Here is a 22,983-nt window from a genome sequence, read left to right on the forward strand (position 1 = left end):
CATTTTCAGGGCTTTTAGCCTTAAGAGTGGGCGTGAGAAAAAGGTGTGGGTGGTTTGCAGCTCTAAATAGCCAAGGCAGGCTGTGAGCTGGCCTTCCAGAACTCAGGGAGTGCTTGTTTTTTTCTTCATTTCTGATTTAGGCTCCTCAGAAACCTTGTGAAGCAGAAACCATATGCAATAGAGATGCAGTCCCCATAAGTTGCAGATTTTACTCACCTGGTCAAGATGAGCTGCCGAGCAAAGTCTTGTGTTTTCAAGAAGAGACACCCCTGTTTCCTCATTTACTCTCTTAGCACTCTTAGGGTTTATTAAAGTAAAAAAATAGAGGAATACAAGAAAAACCCTTTTCCCATATTCCAATCATGAGTGATTAGGAAAAAATCACAGTCTAGATGGACTGGGGTAATTTACTATATTTGGGTTTACAGTATGTTAATATTTATGCATATTTGAGGAAGCTAGGAGAATTAGACATGACTAGAGATGAATACAACAGTCATGACATCAGATGGACGGGCGTTGCTTAGAATTGGGTGTGGGAGGAAGAAGGATGAATTGAAGAACTTTGGTAATTGTAGGGAAATGGTATCCTTGGAAAATATAGAAAAATTTCAAAGAAATAACAGTTTAAACACCTACCTGGGAAACCTAGAGTTTTGTTCTAGAAATTTCTGGGGCAAACTCAGGAAGTATCACCAACAATGACAAGAGAGAAGAGTGCCTACCTATGTACACACACCAAACTAACTCCCTAGAGACTATTTTCTGTAATTAATCTAATTGCACATAGTTAACAAGTAAATGATTTTTCATAAAATAGTTAAGTTGTGCAATTTAAATTGCTGGGGATAGCGTCGTAGAATGTAGCACAGCCAATTCATGTAAATTCACTGAAGAGAATCAATGCAGGGGGGTGTGGGATGAATTGCTCTACCGGGAACATGACTTCAGGAACAGAAACTCACAGGCAATGGTGTGTGAGTAGGGGAATACAAGTGTGCAGTTAAAAAAAAAACCTAAACAAACAAAGTAGGTTTGTGCTTTGGCAAAACAGGTTGGGGCTGGTTAGGACTTGGGTAAAGTTTAGCAATGGCCTTGGGAAATGTTTTCAAAGGTAATAATTTCCTTGAATGCCTGAATAATTTCCTTAATTACCTGAAGTGGCTTCTTTTTTACCTATTCAGCTAAACTGTACATGTGCTTATGTTAAAAGTCATGTATCTATAGTCTAGTCAAGAGTAGGCAAACTATAGCCCCTGAGCTAAATCAGCGACAGTTCCTGTTTATATAAACAAGGTTTTATCAGCAAATAGCCACACCCGTTTATTTAGGAATTGTCTGTGGCTGCTGAGTTCAGGCTACAACAGCAGAATTGAGTAGCTGGGACAGAGATTGTACGAACAGTAAAACCCCAAATATTTACCATCTGGCTCTTTATGGAAAATGTTTGTTGACCCCTGGACTAGCACAAAATGAATACATAATAATAACCTATACTAGAGTCCATTTATTTATTTTAAAGCCTTTTTACTTCTTGTAAAACAATCAGAAAGCATGTTTCCACCTGAGTAACAGCCTGATATCCACTCAGATAAATACTTCTGCAGAAGGGCCTGGGCCTGCGAGTTATTTGTTAAAGCGTTTTGCTCTGGAGTTTGAAAACGACTCATTCAAATGATTTCGCCAATGACATTCTGGGAAAATTCCTGGGTACTTTTTCTTACACTTTCTGCCAATATCAATCTTCATTCACCTTAATGGTTGAAAAGCCCAAATATTGTTCCCTTCCCTCCCCTTCTCTCCTTTCTCTTAGGATTCCTCCCTGAGTTAAAGGAGAAAGTCAAAGTTTATCTGAAGACTACATCATGCTAATTAAAATTTTCTAGAATTACTTCTTCAGATAAAATGTTGATTATATGTAATGATGCATAATCTCTAAAGTTTGGTCAAATTTACTTTTGTATGATTATTCTAATACAATAATTCTTAAATTTTAGTGTGGCATCGGAATCATCTGGAAAGTGAATGTGTTCCACTCCCGGAGTTTCTGACCCAGTAGATCTGGGGTGGGGCCTGATAATTTACATTTCTGCAAAGTTCCTTGATGCTGTTAGTGCTGCTGATTTGGGGAACCACACTTTAGGAACCGCTTTTCTAAGGTGAAGGTAGGAAAAACAAAAAAATTGTTCCCCATTTTCCTCCCAATGTTTACGTATATCTAACTTAGTGAGAAGTTAGAACCAAGGATAGTAACAGAAATAATGGAACAACTGGAAAATAACATATTTATGAAAGGAAATGAAAGAATTTGAGGATATTATACATAGGGATAAAAGGGCTGAAATATTTGTTAAGTAAGCTTATAGCATATGAAAAGTCTCAGCAAAAAAAGGTGGGGATAGATGATTGAAATATTTTGGAATCTTATCGTTAAGAATGTATGTAAGTCTCTGGCTTCTATGTTTTTGGAAGGAGTCTAGATTTGACTATGGTAAAAAGGAATTGTACCTACTATAATGCTTCCGAGAAGTCTCATGGAACCCAGACCCAAAGAGTAGGAGGTGGTGGTCTGTGGATGTTCCCAGAGCTGTCAAAAACTGACCACTCCAGGAACCTAAGGGGCATTTTCTTAGTTTTCTTTTCTGAGATAACAACAGTCAATTATGTGAACCTGTTCTGCTTGCTAAAAGAGAAAGTGGGCTGGCTTGAGGACTGCCTTTCTAGCTATGGCTGTTGGGAGAGGGAAACATTTTTAGACAAGATAGAAGACATATTTCAAGAAGTAAGCCCAGAATGATGGAGAGTTCCAAGGAGAAAAAAGAGAACCAAAGTCAATGTTGGAACGTTTGCAAGAGTAAGAGGAAAACATAAAGAAGGAATAAAATAAAAACTTGGCCTATTCACCTATATACCAATACCTCATCTTGAATTTGAACCATTCAAAGAATTGTAGCCATTAGCAAGATCAAGAAAAAAATTGTACTCACAGATGTTCTTTCTTTCAGATCAGTGAGGAATGGTAATTATAGCCTAAGATATTTATCTATTATTATTTTTTTTTTTTGGAGACAGAATCTTGCTCTGTTGCCCGGGTTAGGGTGCCATAGTGTCAGCCTCGCTCACAGCAACCTCAAACTCTTGGGCTTAACCAATCCTCCTGCCTCAGCCTCCAGAGTAGCTGGGACTACAGGCATGTGCCACCATGCCCAGCTAATTTTTTCTATATATTTTTAGTTCTCCAGCTAATTTCTTTCCAATTTTATTAGAGACAGGGTCTGGCTCTTGCTCAGGCTGGTCTCGAACTCCTGAGCTCAAACGATCTGCCTGCCTCGGCCTTCCAGAGTGCTAGGATTACAGATGTGAGCCACCATGCCTGGCTTAACAAAATCTCTTATCTTCTCCTTGGATTACTGTCCTCATCTATAAAATAAAATTACAAGATTAAAATTTCCTCATGGGATTTTAATGAGCATTAAATGAGTTAATATATGTGAAGTGCTTAAAACAGGGCCTGGCAAATGATAAATGCAATTAGTTTGAACAATAGGAAATTGCCACCCTTTTAGGACAAATATTGACAATTTCTAATGGTTCAGTCAGGTATTAGATATTGTTGATTTAGAAGACAAATGGATGTCACTGAAGGGTTTTGCCCTCCCTAATCGCATCCTATTTCTCTTTCTTTCCCGTGCTTACACCTCAACCTAATAGTTACACCTGCTGTCTTTGCCATTTTATCAGCTGCCTTGCAAATGGACTTATCTTCCCTTCAGTTCCTAAAACCAATATGAACACCCTTTAACCACATTCCACAGTAGTAATGCCTAACCGAATATTTCATGGAATCAAGAGATGATGAAGTATAAAACTATATTAGGGAAAACCATATATAAAAGGTTCTACATATTTCTTCAGCTACAGGGCCAGACTTACAAAAAAGGAGGCATATGTACAGGGGATTTTATAAAAATATTTCAGATAATTCATTTATTCATTCATTTATCCAATTAATTTTTATTGAGCACATCCTATGCATAAGACATAATATTAAGTACAACAAAGTATACAAAGATGAATGTGGCAGGTTCTCTATCATCAATAAGTATATTATATAGATTTTAATTTTAACTAATGTGTAACCGATAATGAAATATTTGGACCACCTAAAGCAAGGATAAATGGTTTTGTGAAAAACACTTATATTCTTGTATTATATAAAACTGATGCTAAAATAAACAGATTTTTGTCTCAGAAACTGTACAAGTTATCTATTGCTATGTAACAAATTATCCTAAATTTAGCAGCATACCCCAACAGACATTTCTTATCTCACACAGTTTCTGAGGATCAGGAATCCAGGCCTGGTTTCATGGGATTTTCTGGCTCAGGGTCCCTCCTAAAGCCACTAGGCAGGGCTGAAGGTTTGACGGAAGCTAGAAGATGCACTTTCAATATGACCACTCACGTAGCTCTTGATGGGAGTCCTCCATTCCTTGCTGGCTTTGGGCAGAAGGTCGCAGTTCCTTATCCAGTTCCTTAGGCTTTGCCCAGGGCTAATCAGGACTGGCAGTTGGCTTTCCCCAGATGGAGTAACCCAAGAGAGAGCAAGGAGGAAGCCACAGTGACTTTTATGTCCTAGTCTCCAAATCTCACACTGTCCCTTCTGCTTCCTCTATTAGAAGACACTAATTTCCCAAACAGTAGAGTTTTCAATGTTCTCACCACAAAGAAATGATAAGTATGTGAGGTGATAGATACGTTAATTAGCTTGATTTAATCATTCCACAATGTGCACATCATAACATCCCACTGTACCTTATAAATACATGCAGTTACTATTTGCAATTAAAAATAAAACGAAATAAAAAGAAGTCACTAAGTCCAGCCCACTTGCAAGGTGAGGAAAATTAGATGCCATCTCTTGAAACGAGGAGTAACAAAGACTTTAGGGATATATTTTGAAACTACCACAGAAATGATGCTAATGTTTCATTTGAATACTTGATTTGAACTTTTTTGCATCTAGTAGAACTCTGTGATTGCATATACTGGCTACTTTCTTTTTTGTTGACAATTTTTAAGTAATAATTTTTTTATTTCCTGATTTAAGAAGTAATAAATATTAATTATAGAACATTTAATAAATATAGAAAATGAGACAAACATGAATCGTTCATAATTCTACAGTCCAGACATGACCACTTTTATCAGGTTTTTGGTTGTCAGTGTGTTTGCATACACAGATATTAGCATACACTCATACACATATAAACACACATATTATATATACCTTATGGATATAATAAATATTTCAGAATATATGTGTATATATTCTTATTTTTATATATAAAGAAAACTTATCCCTATAATTAAAATTTATTTGGAAACAATTCTAATGGCTACATAACATTCTATGAGTAGATGTTTCTTTCCTTCTTTCATCTTTTTTTCTATTTTTTGAATGCTTAGGATATTTACTTCCTCTTGTCATAATAAATAATAATATAACAAATATCTTTTAGGGGTTACTATTATATATTTTATTGTCTCCCAGCTCCAAATTCACTGTTACTTGCTCCCTGAAAATGTTTCCTTTACAGCTTGCACGACGTCATGCTTTGTCAGTAGAGGGCGCTGGAGAAACAGTGCAGGAAGAAGAGATCTTTCCAGATTCCTAGGTACTGGCAGACCAGGATCCTGAAAAGCAGGCTTTTTCCCCCTATTGCTCTGCCCAGAGTAGTTTTCCCAGGGCTAGTTGCCTGTAAGGTGCAGCTTTCTCCAGCATTTGTTCCCCTACGTGCCTCTCCAGCTTTTGATCTGGGCAGTGGTGGGAAAACCTAGAGCCCCAGGCTAGGCTGTCCCTTTGCTCCAATCACTGCTCTCCATGTCTTCACCTCCGCTGGGTGCACACTCATGGAGACAGTCCTGTGAGGCCGGCCAACTAGGGAGCCACTTGCCCGACCTTTGTTCTACGCAGCCTCAGAGATGCCCCACCCCGAATCACAAAGAGAGCTGTACTAGATTCCTGCAAAGGAGGTCCCTCCAGCTCTCAGTCCCAGCAGAGCCTGCAGCAGCAGCCCTGACTCCTTTGTTGCCACCTTTTAGCAAGCCCCAAGTTCCTCCGCACATCTGCCCACCTGCCTCAGGTCACCTACACTCCAGAGGGTTGTACCTGCTTGCCTGGCACCCGTGGTCCTGCTCTGGCCTGGGCAACCCAGCAAACTTCTCCTATCCAGTGGGCTATAACCTCTGAATTCAGAAACCCCTGTTCCAAGCTTTTCGTTTTCAGAGTTCTCTCCCTCAGCGTTAGAGTTCTCTTTCCATCTTTATCTTTACTCTGCTATCACAGCTTAATAATTCGTTAGGTTAAATTCCCCCTATTTAAATTACTGCATGGGTTCTGTCTCCTGATTGGATACAGATTAATACAATTAATCACTGTTAAGAGACTTTTTTTTCATATATTTAGTAGCTATTGCATTTCCTCTTCTGTGACTTTTTTTTCCCACACCATTGACCTTGTTTTTTTTTTCTATGCAAGGCTTTTTTTCTTATGCAATTTATAGACTTTCTATCTATTAAAGATTAATCTTTTGTCTTGTTTATGGCAAGCACTTGACACTATAACTTTTTTATAGTGTTCTGAATTTTAACTATTACATTTATCCTATTTTAGTGAGATGAGACTGTTTTCTTATTAATTAATAGATAAAAGGATAAGCCTCTGTTTTACTCAGGAAGAGAGATTTCCTAGGATTAAAAAGGCCATAGTACACTTTTATCTTTATCCAGTTTAGGTTTTGGTCATACTGAGAAGTAATACCTTTGTCTTAAAAATATTTCAGATTTTAACATTGATAATTAATCTTCCAGCTGTGTTTATTATATACAACCTTATTCCTTAGTACATGTAATGTGATCAAATAATTTGATACAATGCTTATTAGGAATGCAAATGAAATTAGTTTAGAGAATGGAAGAATGCTATGTAAAACTCCATTTTAATATAGAGCTCATAATGAAATCATAGATGATACTTGCGGCATTTCTTCATTCTCAGTGTTTTTTCAAATGGGTTAAGCAGACCTGCAATTACCTTGAGAGCTGTCTTGTAGAATAAGAAAGATGCCAGGAGGGTAAAAGCTCCAGATTCTCTGCCTAGCTTCAGCTACAACAGCTTTGCTTTATCCATTCCATTGCATTCATTCAGCAACAAATAAGTACTTGTGGACCAAGTTTTGTTTTAGCTGATGCAATATATTAAGTATCTGTGGTGTATTTGTTTGGAAAAATAAAGAAAGAAAAAGAGTTCGACTAACCTTTTTAAAAAGGCTTAAGAATAGTTTGGGAAGTCAGCAGTAGAATAGAGAGAGAAGCAAAAAGAAGAACCCAGGTTGAGAAACTGCAATTCGGATTTTTTAACAGAGTCCATAATCTTTTCCTTCCCAAAGGACAGACAGCTCTGATGTTCCAGACAGCCAGAAGTCACCTACCCATATAAAGATAGTCCTAGATGTTATGAAAATGCCAGAGTTTTCAAGGAGCTGTGAAACGCTGTCGCCATCAGATTCCTGGACAGTGTAAAAATGTACTTCTTTTTTATTTCAAGAACTGGCAGCTTTTACTTCTGAGTCATTTCTGAGTCGGTTGATGATGTTTCAGTTCTCTTGAGAGTTCAAGCTAAAAGAAGATTAATCTGCCTATTTGAAGACACCATTTATATTCGAGTTCATTACATGTTTTACTATAAAAGAAATTTGGAATACACGGTATCCAGGCTTATTTCAGTTACTGAAACTAAATTCAAGCTCATTTTAGTCCAGTTGTGAACCCTAGGGAACCTCATCACTTCAAGGAGAAACAAGCTTTTCCGACACTCAATTTTCTATAGATTCAAGGTCATACATACTTGTATGAATGCAAGTACAGAGTTTACGCATTCATCAAATAGTAATATCTCTCTTTGTTGAAGCGTTTTAGCAACAGTGGCCTGTACTGTTAAACTGTAGTCTCTGTTTTCACTGCCCGTTTGCTCTGAAGACATTTCAGTATAATAGCTTTTTCTGTATTGAATCTGAAAATGAGAAGAAGAGAAAAAGTATTAAAAATTGGACACATTTTGTGCATTGAACCTATTAAAGAACCAAGCACCCAGCGTGGATGCTCTTGACTTACTTTGTTACTGTCCTTTCAATCTCTCTTTTCTCTTCTTCATTTAGTCTTTGAAGAATGGATTCCAAGAGTGAAAAATGAAAGTTAATGTACTGAGCCACCTAAGACAGGAAAAAAAACAAAAGCAGAGTGTTCATGTGAAAGGTGCTGAGTCAGAGGGAAGCAAAAACAGATTTAGGGTGACAGTATCCGTACATCACTGCTGATTTCTTCTGCATCTTTATCCATGAGGAAAATGCGAGCATTGTTTTTGGAAGGTCCCTGTAGGAGCCTCTGCAGTAGGGGAATGTCTGTCTCTTTTAGCCGTCTCTGTTCTGCAAGTGAAAACAAGAGTCAACCACAGTCAGGAGTTCACACTAGAGGAAAAGAAGGAAGACAATTTTCCCATTCATTTTCTTTCTTTAGTTTACATGGAAAGAAATAATACCATATATTTAAGTTTTTAATTTATAAGGACTTTGATTTTTTTATGTGCTTGGGGATCCAGCTCTCTGTTTCTTAAAGTTGTTCTGACATCAGAATGTGTTATTTTATTCAACTTCTGGCTCGAGCATTGTGGCACATTAAGTTATAACCTGGGCTTTTTCTACAATGTGACATTTAAAATTTTTCATTTTTGAGGTTTTAAAAAATTTCACTATCGCCTTATATCCTCTAATCTATCACGCTCTGCTGCTAGCACCCCACACATAGTCACAAAATGCCTTTCCAGTGTTCTGCTTCTAACCGTTTACCCCATCATCGAGTTCTAAATATGCTTCTCTACTGAGGAAGAGAGAGCACCCCCACAGCGTGTCAGACCCTGTGCTAAGAAAGAGGGAATAACAAGGTCAGAGAGAGATCGAGAGAGAGAGAATAGGTGTGCAAACGTGAATCCCATCACAGCCAGAGCAAAAAGTGAAAGCCCAAAAGAAAGAAGCCCAAAAGACAAGGGCACCTAGCAATTCCTAGAGAAGCCTCCATGGATTCCCAGGGGTGCTGGTCTCCATTCAGATAATTTAATGTCTGACTAACGAGAGAACTCTTTTGTATCATAAACTCTTATTATTCTTAGGTTACCTTTCCTGAAATTGTAGAATATAAATAATGGTCTAAAACCCCCTCCCCTCCCTCCCTCCCTCCCACCCTTCCTCCTTTTTTCCACAGAATGAAATAAACTGCCCTTCTGCCTTCCCGTGGGCAGAAAACTAACACGCTGGATCAGGCACAAAGAGTGATCAAATTTTCTTACCTCCTGTTGCAAAAATAATGTAAAGAGCAAAATCCTGGGGACTATTTTCAATCTGTCAATGGAAAAAAATGAACACACATGAATTCTTTGTTGTCATATAATGTATTCTAAGCTGACTAGATCCAAATTATGCATCTGTTTCTTCACTTCCATTTTTTACTTTCAGACCCAAAAGCTTCTCTGCTCCCCTGGGGATAATATAATTTCTCAGGGAATAGTTACTAAATGGTGCTATACACAAGAAAGAATCCTTCAGAACTGAACATCCAATTTAGATTTACATGTTCATAGATCTTTTTCAGAAGAGTGCATTTATTTGTCTGCAGTTAAATTATAGGTAAGATATATATAGCTCAGTTTAGTGATGAAGATTACCTTAAATTTTTGGAGAAGTTGCTTTATTACTTCTTCAGTTCTCATGGTACTGTTTATTCTGACCTTAGTTTCTGATCCAAAGGCTGGAGTAAAAATTGATGTCTAGAAAAAAATTATCATATCAGTCCTTAAAATTATATCAAACTAACAATAGTTAATACCTTGAACTTTGGTCTTCCCATGGGGCAAAAAAATACAAGGTCACCTGTTTAAAAATATTTGGTTTTTTGTTTTTGCTTTTCTTTGTTGTTGTTGAATATTATGTATTGTTTTAAGAAACTTTATATTATTTAGAGAGTAAGTCAGGTGAAACATCTTTTGAGGATGTTCAGGACATTTTCACCAGGTAATCACATCCCTCTTCAGGGTAGTTTAAGATTTCAAAATAAATCAAATATTATAACCAAAAACAAACTAAAAGCAACATGAATAGGCTTTTTCAAACTCACATGCCATGCCTTCCTACTGCTTGAGAATAATCATTCTAAATTGTTTTTAGTTTGAACCATATGAAGTAACTGCATTTTGGTAGGTCAGAAATGTTCCAGTGTTGGCAATTTCGTATGGTTCAGCGTATTTCTCAACTGAGTGTTGGGGTAAAAATACTATCAATTGAGGCTCTAGGAGAATGTTTCCTACAAGTTTTTCTAATCAAGAGTCAGTTTTTCAGATGACACTTGGTAAAAGGTTTCTATGATCAGATAAATTTGGGACATTCTTCTCAGGGATTAGTAATGTACCATAAAACCATCATAACAAATATATAACCATGGATTCTTTACTCACAATTTGATCATTATCTTTATTTTAAAATAAATAAAATCCCTTTTAAATATAATACGTATTAATAGCCAATGGAAAACACTGGCAAAATGAGAAGTTTGATTTATGGGAATAAGTAGGCTTGTGGCTGACTCTTTTTTTATGTAAATGTTAGTGTCCAAATGTCCTTTGAACCAACCTCTATCGTAGCCCTTACATTATTCTGACATTATTGTTGGCATGTTGGTTTCCCTTCCCATGCCCTGAGCTCCATGCTGGCTGAGGCATCAGCTGACTCATCTGTATGTTTCTAATGCGTGGCACAGTGCCTGCCACTTAGGTGAAGTTCACCTGTCCCGTTGGTTAAGAACTTGAGTTCTGGATCCAGACAAGAGTTCAAGTTCAGAGTTACTACTTCAAAGTGGTGTGATCTAAGACAAATTGCTTAACCTCCATGAACCTCGATTAACTCATATATAAAGTACAGAAAATAATGGTACCTGCTTCATAGGATTGTTTCAGTGATTAACGAGATAATTCATTAAACGTCTATTTAAAACACTAAATACCTAGAACATAGGAAGTGCCCAGTAAATGTTAGACATAGTACTACTATTGTTATTATTTTTAATTCTAAGTTAAATTGAGTGGTATTGTTAGTGCAATAGGCAACATTATTTTAAATTACATTAATGGAATTATCACTCACTTCATGGTTATAGAAGTGTCCATTAATAGAGGCCCTATGGTTCTGTCTGTCTTTTCTGCCCATCATTGGAGACTTCCTCCTTTTTCTCACCAGGGTGGCTTCACTCATGGTTCTATAGAGCAGTGGGGATTCTGGCTCTTCATTTGCATGTGGCTTCAGAGTGCTGCTGTGATAAGATAAATAGTCTGGGAAGAATAAAGATTATAAGCCCATATCATTTAGCTGCCTATCTCCTTGTATCCTGGGTGGATTTGTATATGTTCTCTATCAATTTTAGGAATATTGCTACTTCCTGGCTTTTAAAAAGCATTATAGTCAACTGCTTGGCTATATGTCTACTTATTAAATGGTGTTTGACACTGACTCAGCAAATCCTCCCCAGTGTCTCGTCTGAAATTCTTAGGTCTCATAAGAAATGACCATGATGATCACATGTTTGGTGTTTGAGCATTCTTTCAATCTTAATTTATTTTGAGGGGAGTGCATTACATGGCATTTCAAAATATTAGAGCTATAAGAAACCTGATACTCTATCAGAGTATGATCCCTTATAGTTGAGATAAAGTACAATGAGTTGAAGTGGCTTTCCACGGACACCATACTTATCAATGACAGAAGCAGGTCTAGATCTCTATTTTACTTTGGCCCTCAGTTCATTGGGCCTACCCTAAAAAAGAGACATTGGGCCTTGTTTTCCCTATAGAACTACAGAAAGATCCTTGAGAAGCTATTTATGTGGTATGTAGAGCCTTGGAAGAATTTTATTTCCATCTTTTATAAAAGCAAAAGGAGGCCAGGCATGGGGGCTCATGCCTGTAATCTGAGCACTCTGGGAGGCCGAGGTGGGAGGATTGCTTGAGCCCAGGAGTTCAAGACCAGCCTGAGCAAGAGCAAGACCCCACCTCAACTAAAAATAGAAAAAATTAGCCGGGCATGGTGGCGCATGCCTATAGTCCCAGCTACTCGGGAGGCTGAGGCAGGAGGATTGCTTGAACCTGGGAGTTTAAGTTTGCTGTGAGCTAGGCTGATGCCATGGCACTCTAGCTCACGTGACAGAGTGAGACTCTGTCTCAAAAAAAAAAAAATCATATTTTTATATTGCAAAGTAAGGTTCTTAAACATCATATAAGCACTGTAGTGACTTAGGTTACTATGCTTCTAAGAGAGTTTAAAAAAAATATATATATATATATAAAATGAGTTTATTGACTAGTGGCATGTAAAAGTGGTTACATGTCAGGGAAACAGTTAAGAGTCATACTTTACATGGATACTGACCTTCCTGGGAATTCTTTGTTTCAGACACTGGAATCTGGGTCCTGTCCATCTCACTAATACGATAAAGATCATCAAATTCTCCCCAGCGTGTCATTCTCCTGAAAAGTAATAAATCTTGTAAATGACATCAATTCCATTCATATGAAGGCCTAGGATGGTATTTAGATTTACAATATTAATATAATACTACTTGTGGGCCTTTGTAGATAGATACATCATAAAGTTGTAACAATTACATGATATTATTAAAATTATATTCACACCAGAGTGATCAGCATGTGTTCTAAACACTTCCTGTACTATTAAAAAAGCATGTCTTGTCATCTTGACACAATAATTCAGTTACACACTGCAACACAAGTTCACATATTATATATTCTGTAAAATGTCCAAATAGAATTAGTAGAAGCCAACCTGATCAATCGTTATAAAGATATTTCATAATATTCTTAGGAAAGTTTAAATATAAAAGTGTCCTTCTGCCAATATGTATTGAGTACCTATCGTATTCAAAGCATTGTTAGGTAGAGTGGCTCTAAAATAATAAGATATTGTACCTGTCTTTAAGGCCCTTGACTATCATGAAGGATGCAGTTCACAAGGGAGAAAAATATATGATAAACTTTTTTGATGGAAAATTGATTTCATACAGAATACCAGCAGTTTTCGATGCATTCTAGTGCCCAGAATAAATAAATCCTGACAAATGCTTATTTTTACATCTGGCCAACACTCATTTTTATTTTATTTATGTGGCCTTAAACAAGTTACTTATCCTTCCTGTGTCCCAGAGTCCTCACCTGTAAAATGGGGATGATACTAGTATGAGGTAGAATATGGTAGTCGTGAGGATTAAAATAATTAATTTGTATAAAATTCTTGAAGTAGTGCCCTGCATAGAGTAAGCATTGAATATGCATTATAAATCATTGTAATTATCCTCATCTTCATTGTCATCATCATCATCATCACCATCATCTATAACCATCTCATTCACGGTGGGGCAAAAACCATTAGGGATCGAAGCATTCCTGGATCCTTCTGGGCAAATGGACACTATTATTTGAGAATCTCTTTTATAATGTCTGTTTTCCTTATAATGAAAAATATTCACCTATAGGGAATTTGTGGCATTAACTCTACCCAAATATCATTGGTGGCAACAAAAAATACTTATTAATACTAATAGTAATGAATATTTAAAAAAATCATCCTTTTCGCCCTTTACTTTTGAATTCTTTTGAAGTCTTTTTGTGCTTATTATATCATTTGACTCTCACAATAGCCTTACGAAGTATATAAGGCAATTCCAATATATTTGTTAAATTTCTAGCCAGCTTTACTCTCCAGAATATAGCCAATCCAAAAAAATGTCATGCAGTCCAACGATAGGTTATAGTTTTAACTCAAAGGAGAACTATTAGGTCCTGACTCAGAATCTCATTACTTTTAAGGCAGATAGAGTTATCCATTTTCTCCAGTCGATAGCAGATTTGCAATCAAAAGGGGGCAGGTATAATTGTCATAGAAAGAGGGTTAGCAACAGAAAAGACAGAGTACTAAGAAAAACAGAAACTAAAAACGCAAAGCCACCTGATGTTTCCACAGGGGGGAAGATAAGAAACACGAAGAGAGCCAGACCCATTCTTGGTGACATTGCAAGATGTGGCAATTGTCCTCCTCACTTGCTTACAGCTTTGTGGTGCCACATGAATACAGGGGCCAAACATAGCTTGCCATATTCAGAGTTTGGTTCCTTTTCCTCTCTACCATCTACATCAGAGCACACCAGTTTTCAGCTCTGCATTGTATAATTTGAAGTCTCACCCCAACTGTGCACATGACTAAGCTTGAGGGCAGTTATCCAGAGTTTTCAAGAGAAAACTGGTTAGAACTTTATGTAATATCCAATATTAATAGCTTAACTTGCCCAAACACAGGACTGTTTGTGTTGCTGTGACCAAACTTCAGGATGTAATAAACCATTTGCAAATTTCAACTGTCGGGAAGTTTTCTATGAGTTGCCAAATAAAAACGAGGTAGAAATTTGACAGACAAATAGAATATAATCACTTCTCCACGTTTATTATAGGAAAAAAAAACACTATTGACATTATTCAAATGTACACCTGTCCAGTTTCTGCCGTTTATGTCATTCTGCCATGACTTGTCAGAAATATGCAAAATCTGACTTTGGAAAGATATTAACAATAGAAATGGAAAAATAATGTAAGCAAACATAACCTTAAAGAGGCTGTTCTTTTCTTTTTATTAATGAAAAATTTCCAAAACACTTGGACCAGATCTGAAAGATCAAAGTACTGCCCATAGAAACCTTCCCATAAATGATAACAAGTGGTCAGAGCTCAAACAAACTGATTTATTTTTAAGCTCCTACCACTCCCATGAAGTTGATATTTCCTCAGTGTGATTCATTTCAAACATAATTAAAATAAACAAGCATGACAAGACTGACGATTCTCTCAAAGAGTGAACTGAAAGACACACACACAAGATGGCAGCTTTTCTTGCAGCTGAATAGACAACTCCTACATCATTCACTCTATGTTCACCCACTGGGACATCAAATTTGTGGTCCTGAAAGAGCAGAGGTGCAAGTTCTGCCCCCAGATGCCCAGTATGGGAAAAGGAACATGGGAGAAGTTTAAGAATAAGGAAAAGTCCATTTCTTTATACAATTCAATATGAGGCTCAGAATTTAGATAAATGTTACCTTAAGGGTGGCAGCCAGAGTAAGGGTGTCTAGGACTGAATTGAAAGATAAAAAAAGGACCTTAGGTGACTAAGCACCCCATTAGAGAACCAGAGGCCAGGAAAAAGTCATTCCAAATTATGCTGTACCTGTCTGTCTGCCTGAATGTTCAGCTGATTCTTACGAACTATCACTGGCTAATAAATCACAACTGAATCTAATGTTGCTCTTGTGTGTATATGAGTCTGTGTGTATGTAAAAAGAGTGAAAATTTTTTTTCTGCTAATTCTTGCCCACCAGAAAAAGCTGATGCACTGCGAGTGTGTATAAACAATGCAAATCCAAATGGATTCTATAGAACTGCAGTCCCCAACCTACCCACCCGCTGCTGCAAACCAGCTGCTGCAGACAGTACCGGTCTGTGGCCTGTTGGGAACCAAGCTGCACAGTGGGAGGTGAGCAGCCAGTGAGCCAGCGCAGCTTCGTCTGTATTTACAGCCGCTCCCCACGGCTCTCCATCCCTCCCAACCCCCACTGGTCTGTGGAAAAATTGCCTTCCATGAAACCGGTCCCTGGTGCCAAAAAGGTTGGGGACAGCTGCAGGTGTGTCATGAGGATATTATTTTATAATCTGCTACAGTATATGAAGAGCCATCAATATTATCTTGTCTACTTGGGCTCTTGAAACTCATCCCAAAAGTCAGAATTGCTGGGAACATGTGTTTTGAATTTGAGAAATTAGAAAATACCTTGGTTAATAATAATATATTGCATATTTCAAAATAGCTAAAAGAGGATTTTTTAATGTTTTCACCATAAAGAAATGATAAATCTTTGTGGTGATAGGTATGCCAGTTTGCCTCTTTTGCTCCTTCTACAATGTATACATGTATGAAAACATCACATTGTACCCCATAAATATATATAATTATTATTTGTCAATTAAAAATAAAATACAACCTTAAGATATCTTGAGATAGCCTCAAAGTAATAATAGCTTAATGTGATATAAGTGTCTCTTTGACATCTTTCTTTAATTCTCTATACTTATTAAGTTTTCATGAATCAAAAAATTAGAATGCATCAAAAGGAGCTGGCTGCTCATAGAACTTTGTGATGAGTTCTTAGATAATATGAAGTATGATAGCTAATTTTGTGAATTCATATTTTGTACAGGTTTCTAAAAGCAGGGCCCCTGGGTAATTTCTCCTTTTAAGTGCTGCTGCTAGACATTTAGATCATCAGCCCCATCCATCACCTGGTACCTGAAGTGAGGGATGCAGGGTTTCCTTGGGTGGCCTAAGGCCACAGCCTCTCTTCTGCTCTTCCCCAAGCACTGGACCCTGAGCTCATTGGCAATGCTTAGCTTGTTGGGAGACCAGTCAGACAAGGCAGAGAGAGAGACAGAGTTGTCACAACAAAGCAGAGGTAATTCAACCACACGCTTCTGGGGGCTTTGCTCTACACTATAATTTGAAGTCCCACTTTGTGCCAGGCACACTGCTGGGCACTGGGATGCAAAATGAATAAGGCACACTCCCTACCACCAAGAAGCTTGCACTATAGAGAGGGGAGATAGGTGCATAAAAGTATAATTGACTGTGTGCTCTGAATGTGATATTGAAAATTTGTCAGTGCACCTAGTGCAGACTGAAGGATCAGAAACAGCTTTCTGGAGAACATGTTACCTGATCTGATTCTTAAAGGATTGATAGAAGAGACTCAGCAAATAGGTGTCAAAAAGCCAGTAGACTTCCAGGCAGAGAGTCAGGAGAGCAAGAAACTGTATGATATGCACAGGGAATTGCAAAATGTTTAGCATTGCTGGAGCATGATGTTTAGAAAATATTGGCAAGGTGAAAATCACTGTGGAGCTTAAATATTTTCTCCAAAGGAAAAGCAGACTTCCCTGAAGGTGATGTCTTGTTTTCCTTCATTGTGGCCAGAGATCAGAGAGGGAAAATTGTCCTGACAGCATTTTCTCCATCCTTCCCTCTGATAGAACTCCAACTCATCTAATAATGGATGGGAGGATGAATGGTATGAAGAGCAGGCTTAGTATCTCAATGTGTGCACAAAGGCGAGATGAGTTGGAAAGTTAAGGACTAAAAAGGATGGCAGGAAGGAAGAAGAAAGAAGGAAGGAAGGACGGGAGGGAAAAAAGTAGGAAGGGAGGGAAGGAAAAAGGAAGGAAGAAAGAAACTTTTGTAGGTATGATTCTTGCTGAGAATATTAATTTTTCTAAAAATTGTAAGAGGTAATGAAAAAATCAGTCCAAACTGGATATCAAGGTACCGTTGCATAAACCCACAAAGGGAACAGTTTTGTCTGTTTATTTAACTTCGAATGTGCTTTGCAGTCCTCTGTTGAATGGGATCAGGGCAATTGGATAGAACATAATTAAAAGCCCTTTGTTCCAAGAAGAGGCGAAATTTAAATTTTATCCCCTATAAATTATAAATTTGGGGGGAGAGTAGGCCGGGACTAACCAAATTCTGCCTTTCGTTGTGTCTTTTCCAATGAAGGAGCACCGTCCCCAGGAGAGACGCGATACAACAGAGGGGCCCAGAGCACAGGCTCTATCTGGAGCCTGTAAGGACTAAGTCCAGTCCAGTTACACCACGTGGTAATTTTGGGATCTTGCACCAATTACCTCACTTCAAAGAACACTGGTTTCTGAACATCTTCTTCATGGGGTTGCTGGGGCATTACTCAAAAGCTTAAGCTTCCCTCTTTGAGAGTGCATACAATAGAAGTAGGTATGCAGATCATCTTCCAATGAATTAAAACCATGAAAGACAGCTTACCCTCCGCTGGAAAGGAAGTCTGGTGATGTCAACATCATAAAAGAAGGGATTTGCTTCTCATCTTGTATTTTCAGCTGTATAGGTCGTTTTACTCCCCAGAAAATATCCAGCATTCCTTCAACAATTAGTTTGCCATCTTCAGTCTAAGGAAGAAATCAATAATCCCTCCAAATTGCTTTTATATTATTTATAAAAGGTAAATGTTTTCACTGAGGATGAACTGAAGATGTAGAAATTAAGTCCAAAAGAAATATTAATATGTTAAAAAAAATCAAGGGTAGATTATTTGCCTTCTGAAAATTTCTCTGAAAAATAATTCTATTTTTAAAACATTCTTTTATTTTTGAAAACAGCTATGCCAGCAAAGTTATAATGGTTATGGCATGTCCAGCAGAGGGCATAGTATGTTAAAATGTTTTCTGATCTCTGACACTTTGATTAAGTGGAATTTTAATTCCATAATTCTGTTTAATTTAAAATTAAAGCAAATTTAAAAACTATACTAAACTAGAAATCAGAAGAAACAGCTATTGAGAGATTTAGCAGCTGTTTCCTCATTTCTGAACAGAAAAAAATGCAACTCACAAAGTTATTATGCAGAACAAGTAAAATAATGTATATGAAAACACACTGTAAATGCAAAACCTTATAGAAATATTTTTGTAAAATCAGTAGTATTTGAAGGATTTATTTTAAATTAGAAATACTATAGTATAAAAAAAGAAGGAAACATCATGCAAACAAAGAAGTATTAGCAAACATGGATTGAACATTGCTTATACTGTGGATATAAGGAAGTATAACCAAAGCACATTCCCATAGGATTTATTTTCTATAAAAATATAATCTATTTTTCTCTTTTATATGTAAAAGTTCTTTTTTGTTGTTAAAGTAATGTGTTACTATTATAGAAACTTTGGAAAATATAGAAACTAAGAAGAGTCATATGCCAATCATCGAATTACTGTTATAGCATCCATTAACTACTATTATGAAAAATCAATTGTTAGACAAGATACATAACTCAATTCTTATTTGAGAGCATAAAGAAAACTCCAGACTCTGGAATCAGCCAGACCTGTGTTTGAGCCCTGGCTTTGCCACTTACTGGCTGTGTGGCCTTGGACTGATCACTGACCACTTTCAGGCCTCAGCTTCCTCTTCTGAAATATGGACATTGTAATAATCCCTAATTCACTGGACCTGGCACTCAATAGATGCTCAATAAATATTACCGCTTATTATTTCTTTGGCTGATAAACCTACTTTGGAGTTACTCCTGAAACAAAGTTTTGTTCCTTCTCCCACTTTTGAGTTCACATTTCAGATTACTAAGAGGTCAGTTATTTTCAACAAATATAATTTATTCTTTGAAATGGCCAGATGTGATGCAAATTAAATGGGTTAGTTATTTATGTATAGGATCCTTTCTTTGCCTAATTAGATCCCAATTAATCCTTTACATCAAAAACTCAGATTAATTGCTCTTCTGAGATTATCTAATTCTTGCTTTCAAGAAGAAATATTCCAACTGTTATCAACAAGGCTATGTTTTTTATATAAGGAATTTCAGAATATTTTCTAATATCAGAAAGTATCTCCTCAGAGATTAACTAAATAAACCATCCCTGAAGGCTTATTTACACTGTCTAGTCTCATTGTCTCAATTCTTACACCTCTTCTCTTCTGAATCTATTCTGCACCAACATCCTTGGTCATCTCAAGGATCCTTATATACCATTTCTAAACTAACAGCTCCAAATTTTATATCTCTAGCCCAAACTTTCCCCCTGAACTCCAGTTATCAAACAGCCTACTCAACATCAAACTTAATGTGTTCCTAATTGAACTCTTGCTCTTTCTGACATAGATATTGTCCTCCCTCACCCTTCCCCAGCTTGGTAAATAGCCCTTCATTCTAGTTGCTCTGGTCAAAAATTTTAGATCCTCCTTTCTTTTTTCTTTCACACCTAACATTCAATGCATCAGCAGGTCCTGTCAGCACGACCTTAAAAATATATACCTAATCTGGCCACATCTCACCACTTCCCCCACTACCGTTCTGGTCCAATCTATTGTCGTTGCCAGCCTGGATTACTGCAATAGTTTTCTAACTGGTCTACCTCATTCTTCCTTTGCCCCTCCACATACTCCCGGTAGCTAGAGAGATCCTTTCAAAATGCAAGTTAGATGTTGGTGACACCTAAACTCAAACATTTTCCTAAAGGAAACAAACTTACAGCATGAACTTTGTGGAGAGAGTTGAATGAAAGCATAAATCATTGTTTTCCTAAACTTTTACTTTTCCCTAAATTTTATATTTTTACAATTACATATATTAAAGATATAAGATATGGGACAACATTTAAATAATTTAAAATTAGGCCCATTTCTTTATAAAGGGAGTAGTGATTTGCTTCAGTATATTATTAAATTTGGGAAAATAATTGAAATGCCAATTGAATTAATCATGTAAGCTCAGTAGTAAAGGCCAGATTGCTTTGCAAATTTCTGTCTGTCCAAACTGCAGATTTAAGCTAGATCTTGGTGGCCTAATGTCCATGCTGTGCCATCAGATTTGAAGATTTAAAGTCAGGAGTAGAAAATTCTAATGGTAATAACAAACAAACAAACAAAAAAACCAACAAAAATAAAATGTGATAACAGTACTTTCAGCTCATAAAGGTATGAGATAGAAAGAAATGGTCCAATGAAATCTTTACTGTTTTATCACTTTAACTTAATGTAGGTCATTGAAAACTGAAGCATTCTTAGCATATCAACACATGCTGAAGAATTATTATGATACAGTACACATTGATTGACTCTAACTCGTTCATTTTAACAACCAGATTAAAAACTCAATATTACAGATATGTCAGGATTTACTTGAATGATCCACCATTGCTAGAGACTCAAGATATCTTCAAATTTTCTCAATTACAAATGATGCCTCAGTGAACAGCTTTCTGTATGCATCCTGGTGCATTTGTAAGGAAGTAGTATGATAGATTTCTAGTGGAATTGCTATTCAAAAGATATTCATACTCCATTTTTTTTTGAGACAGAGTCTTACTCTGTGGCCCAGGCTAGAGTGCCTAGCTCACAGCACCCTCAACTCCTGGGCTCAAGCAATCCTATTGCCTCAGCCTCCCAAGTAGCTGGGACTACAGGCATGCACCACCATGCCCGGCTAATTTTTTCTATATAGTTTTAGTTGTCCAGCTAATTTCTTTCTATTTTTTTAGTAGAGACAGGGTCTTGCTCTTGCTCAGGCTGGTGTCGAACTCCTGACCTCAAGCGATCTGCCCGCCTCGGCCTCCCAGAGTGCTAGGATTACAGGCGTGAGCCACCACGCCCGGCCCCATACTCCATTCTTAAAACAGAAGGCAAACATGTCATTAAAATTGTTTTAAAATGCTTTCCTATCTCACAAATGCCTAGAAAGTCACAAATGTTCCAAGCCCGGGATTTTGTGATGTAGTCTAAAAATAAAAATCCTAACCAAGTTAAACCTTCACCTGTTTCTCCCCAATATTTTTTTGTGAATCAAACCGCATTGTATTTCTTTGAGGAACTTACCTGATCATATAAAATATGTAGATTCTTCTGGTTCCCATAAAAAATGTTATAGGTCTTCAATAAAGAATTAAGTTGTTCTCTGAAAAAAAAAAAATACATTCAGTAACAATCTGTCATAGGCTTTGTACACTATTCTGGTGACGGTTACACTAAAAGCCCTGACTTCAGCATTATACAATTTGTCCATGTAACAAAAAACACTGTACCCCCTAAATCTATTGAGATTAAAAAAGATAATAAAATAAAATAAATAGCCAACAAGAAAACAAACAAAAAAACAACAAAAATAAAAATAAAATGCGATAACAGTACTTTCAGTTCATAAAGGTATGAGATAAAAAGAAATGGTTCAGTGGAATCTGTACTATTCTATCACTTAATGTATGTCAGTAAAAACTGAAGCATTCTTAGAACATCAACACGTGTTGAAGATGCTAATTCATAAATAAATAAGGGAACATAATTGAGGGCAAGAGTGGTGAGGAGAGTGTTAAGGAGGCAGCCATGGAATAGAAATTTGGTTTCACGTTTCTTTTTGTTTTGCAACATTTAACCAACCGAAATTAAGCCCCTAGAGCGTGCCTGATAGTGCTGGGGATACAGCAATGGTTAAGGAATGGTTGCTGCTCCTGAGTGATCTCACCCTTAGTGGCAGGTGGGCTCTGGCAGTGGGAACATTGGCTCCTGCCACACCTTGATCCCCTCCTGTCCCCTCTGCGTCTGCAGATCTTGAGATGTTTATAACTCTCCCCAGGATTATTGCAACAGCCTCCTAAAAGCCTCGCTGTATCTGCTGTCTGTTCTCAACAGCAGGAACTATTTCAGTGCAATCCTGATCATCTCTCTCTTTTGCTCAGAATTCTCCAATGTCTTCCAATTATTCAGATTTAAAAGCCACATTCTTACAGTGCCTTAAAAGGCTGCATGTGGTTTGGTCTTCTGTTACGTCTTCCATCTCATTTCCTGCTATGCCAGCTGCAGGCCTCCCTGATATTCCTTGAACCACTCAGGGCACACTCCCCATCCTCAGGACTTTGTACTAACTGGTCCCTCTGCCTGGAATGATCTCCATCTACACTTTCACGTCACTAGATCATTCATTTTCTTAGATTATTTAATCAAAAGTCACCTTCTCAAGAAATCCTTCCTGATCACCTAATCTAAAAGTTCACCTTCTCCCAACATTTTATATCCTGCTTTCTTCCTACACCTCTGTCCCTGAGTGACCATCTAACCCTCTCTATATTTTACTTATTTATCTTATGTTCTGTCTCATTCTTGCGTGTAGCTCCACGAGGGTAGGGGTGTTTGTATGTTCTCTTCACACTTATTCTGTGCCTGGAAGAGAACTTGG

At 37.2% G+C, this 22,983-nt stretch overlaps 1 protein-coding gene across 1 annotated transcript in view; it reads right to left on the bottom strand.

Moving 5' to 3' along the window:
* Window positions 1-5,314: 5,314 nt before the first annotated feature.
* The window catches only part of RASSF6 (Ras association domain family member 6), a 28,919-nt gene continuing 11,250 nt past the window's right edge, over window positions 5,315-22,983 (bottom strand). The window contains exons 2-10 of the mRNA XM_045532455.1: window positions 21,630-21,708; window positions 18,048-18,190; window positions 12,528-12,625; window positions 11,250-11,434; window positions 9,779-9,880; window positions 9,404-9,455; window positions 8,368-8,486; window positions 8,176-8,273; window positions 5,315-8,074 (exon numbers count right to left, since the gene is read on the bottom strand). Of these exons, the coding sequence (XP_045388411.1) occupies window positions 7,999-8,074; window positions 8,176-8,273; window positions 8,368-8,486; window positions 9,404-9,455; window positions 9,779-9,880; window positions 11,250-11,434; window positions 12,528-12,625; window positions 18,048-18,190; window positions 21,630-21,708 (952 nt within the window). The 3' untranslated portion in view covers window positions 5,315-7,998. The remainder of the gene's footprint in view (window positions 8,075-8,175; window positions 8,274-8,367; window positions 8,487-9,403; window positions 9,456-9,778; window positions 9,881-11,249; window positions 11,435-12,527; window positions 12,626-18,047; window positions 18,191-21,629; window positions 21,709-22,983) is intronic.

The sequence above is a fragment of the Lemur catta genome, chromosome 19 (genome assembly GCF_020740605.2).
Source record: "Lemur catta isolate mLemCat1 chromosome 19, mLemCat1.pri, whole genome shotgun sequence".
Taxonomy (NCBI): domain Eukaryota; kingdom Metazoa; phylum Chordata; class Mammalia; order Primates; family Lemuridae; genus Lemur; species Lemur catta.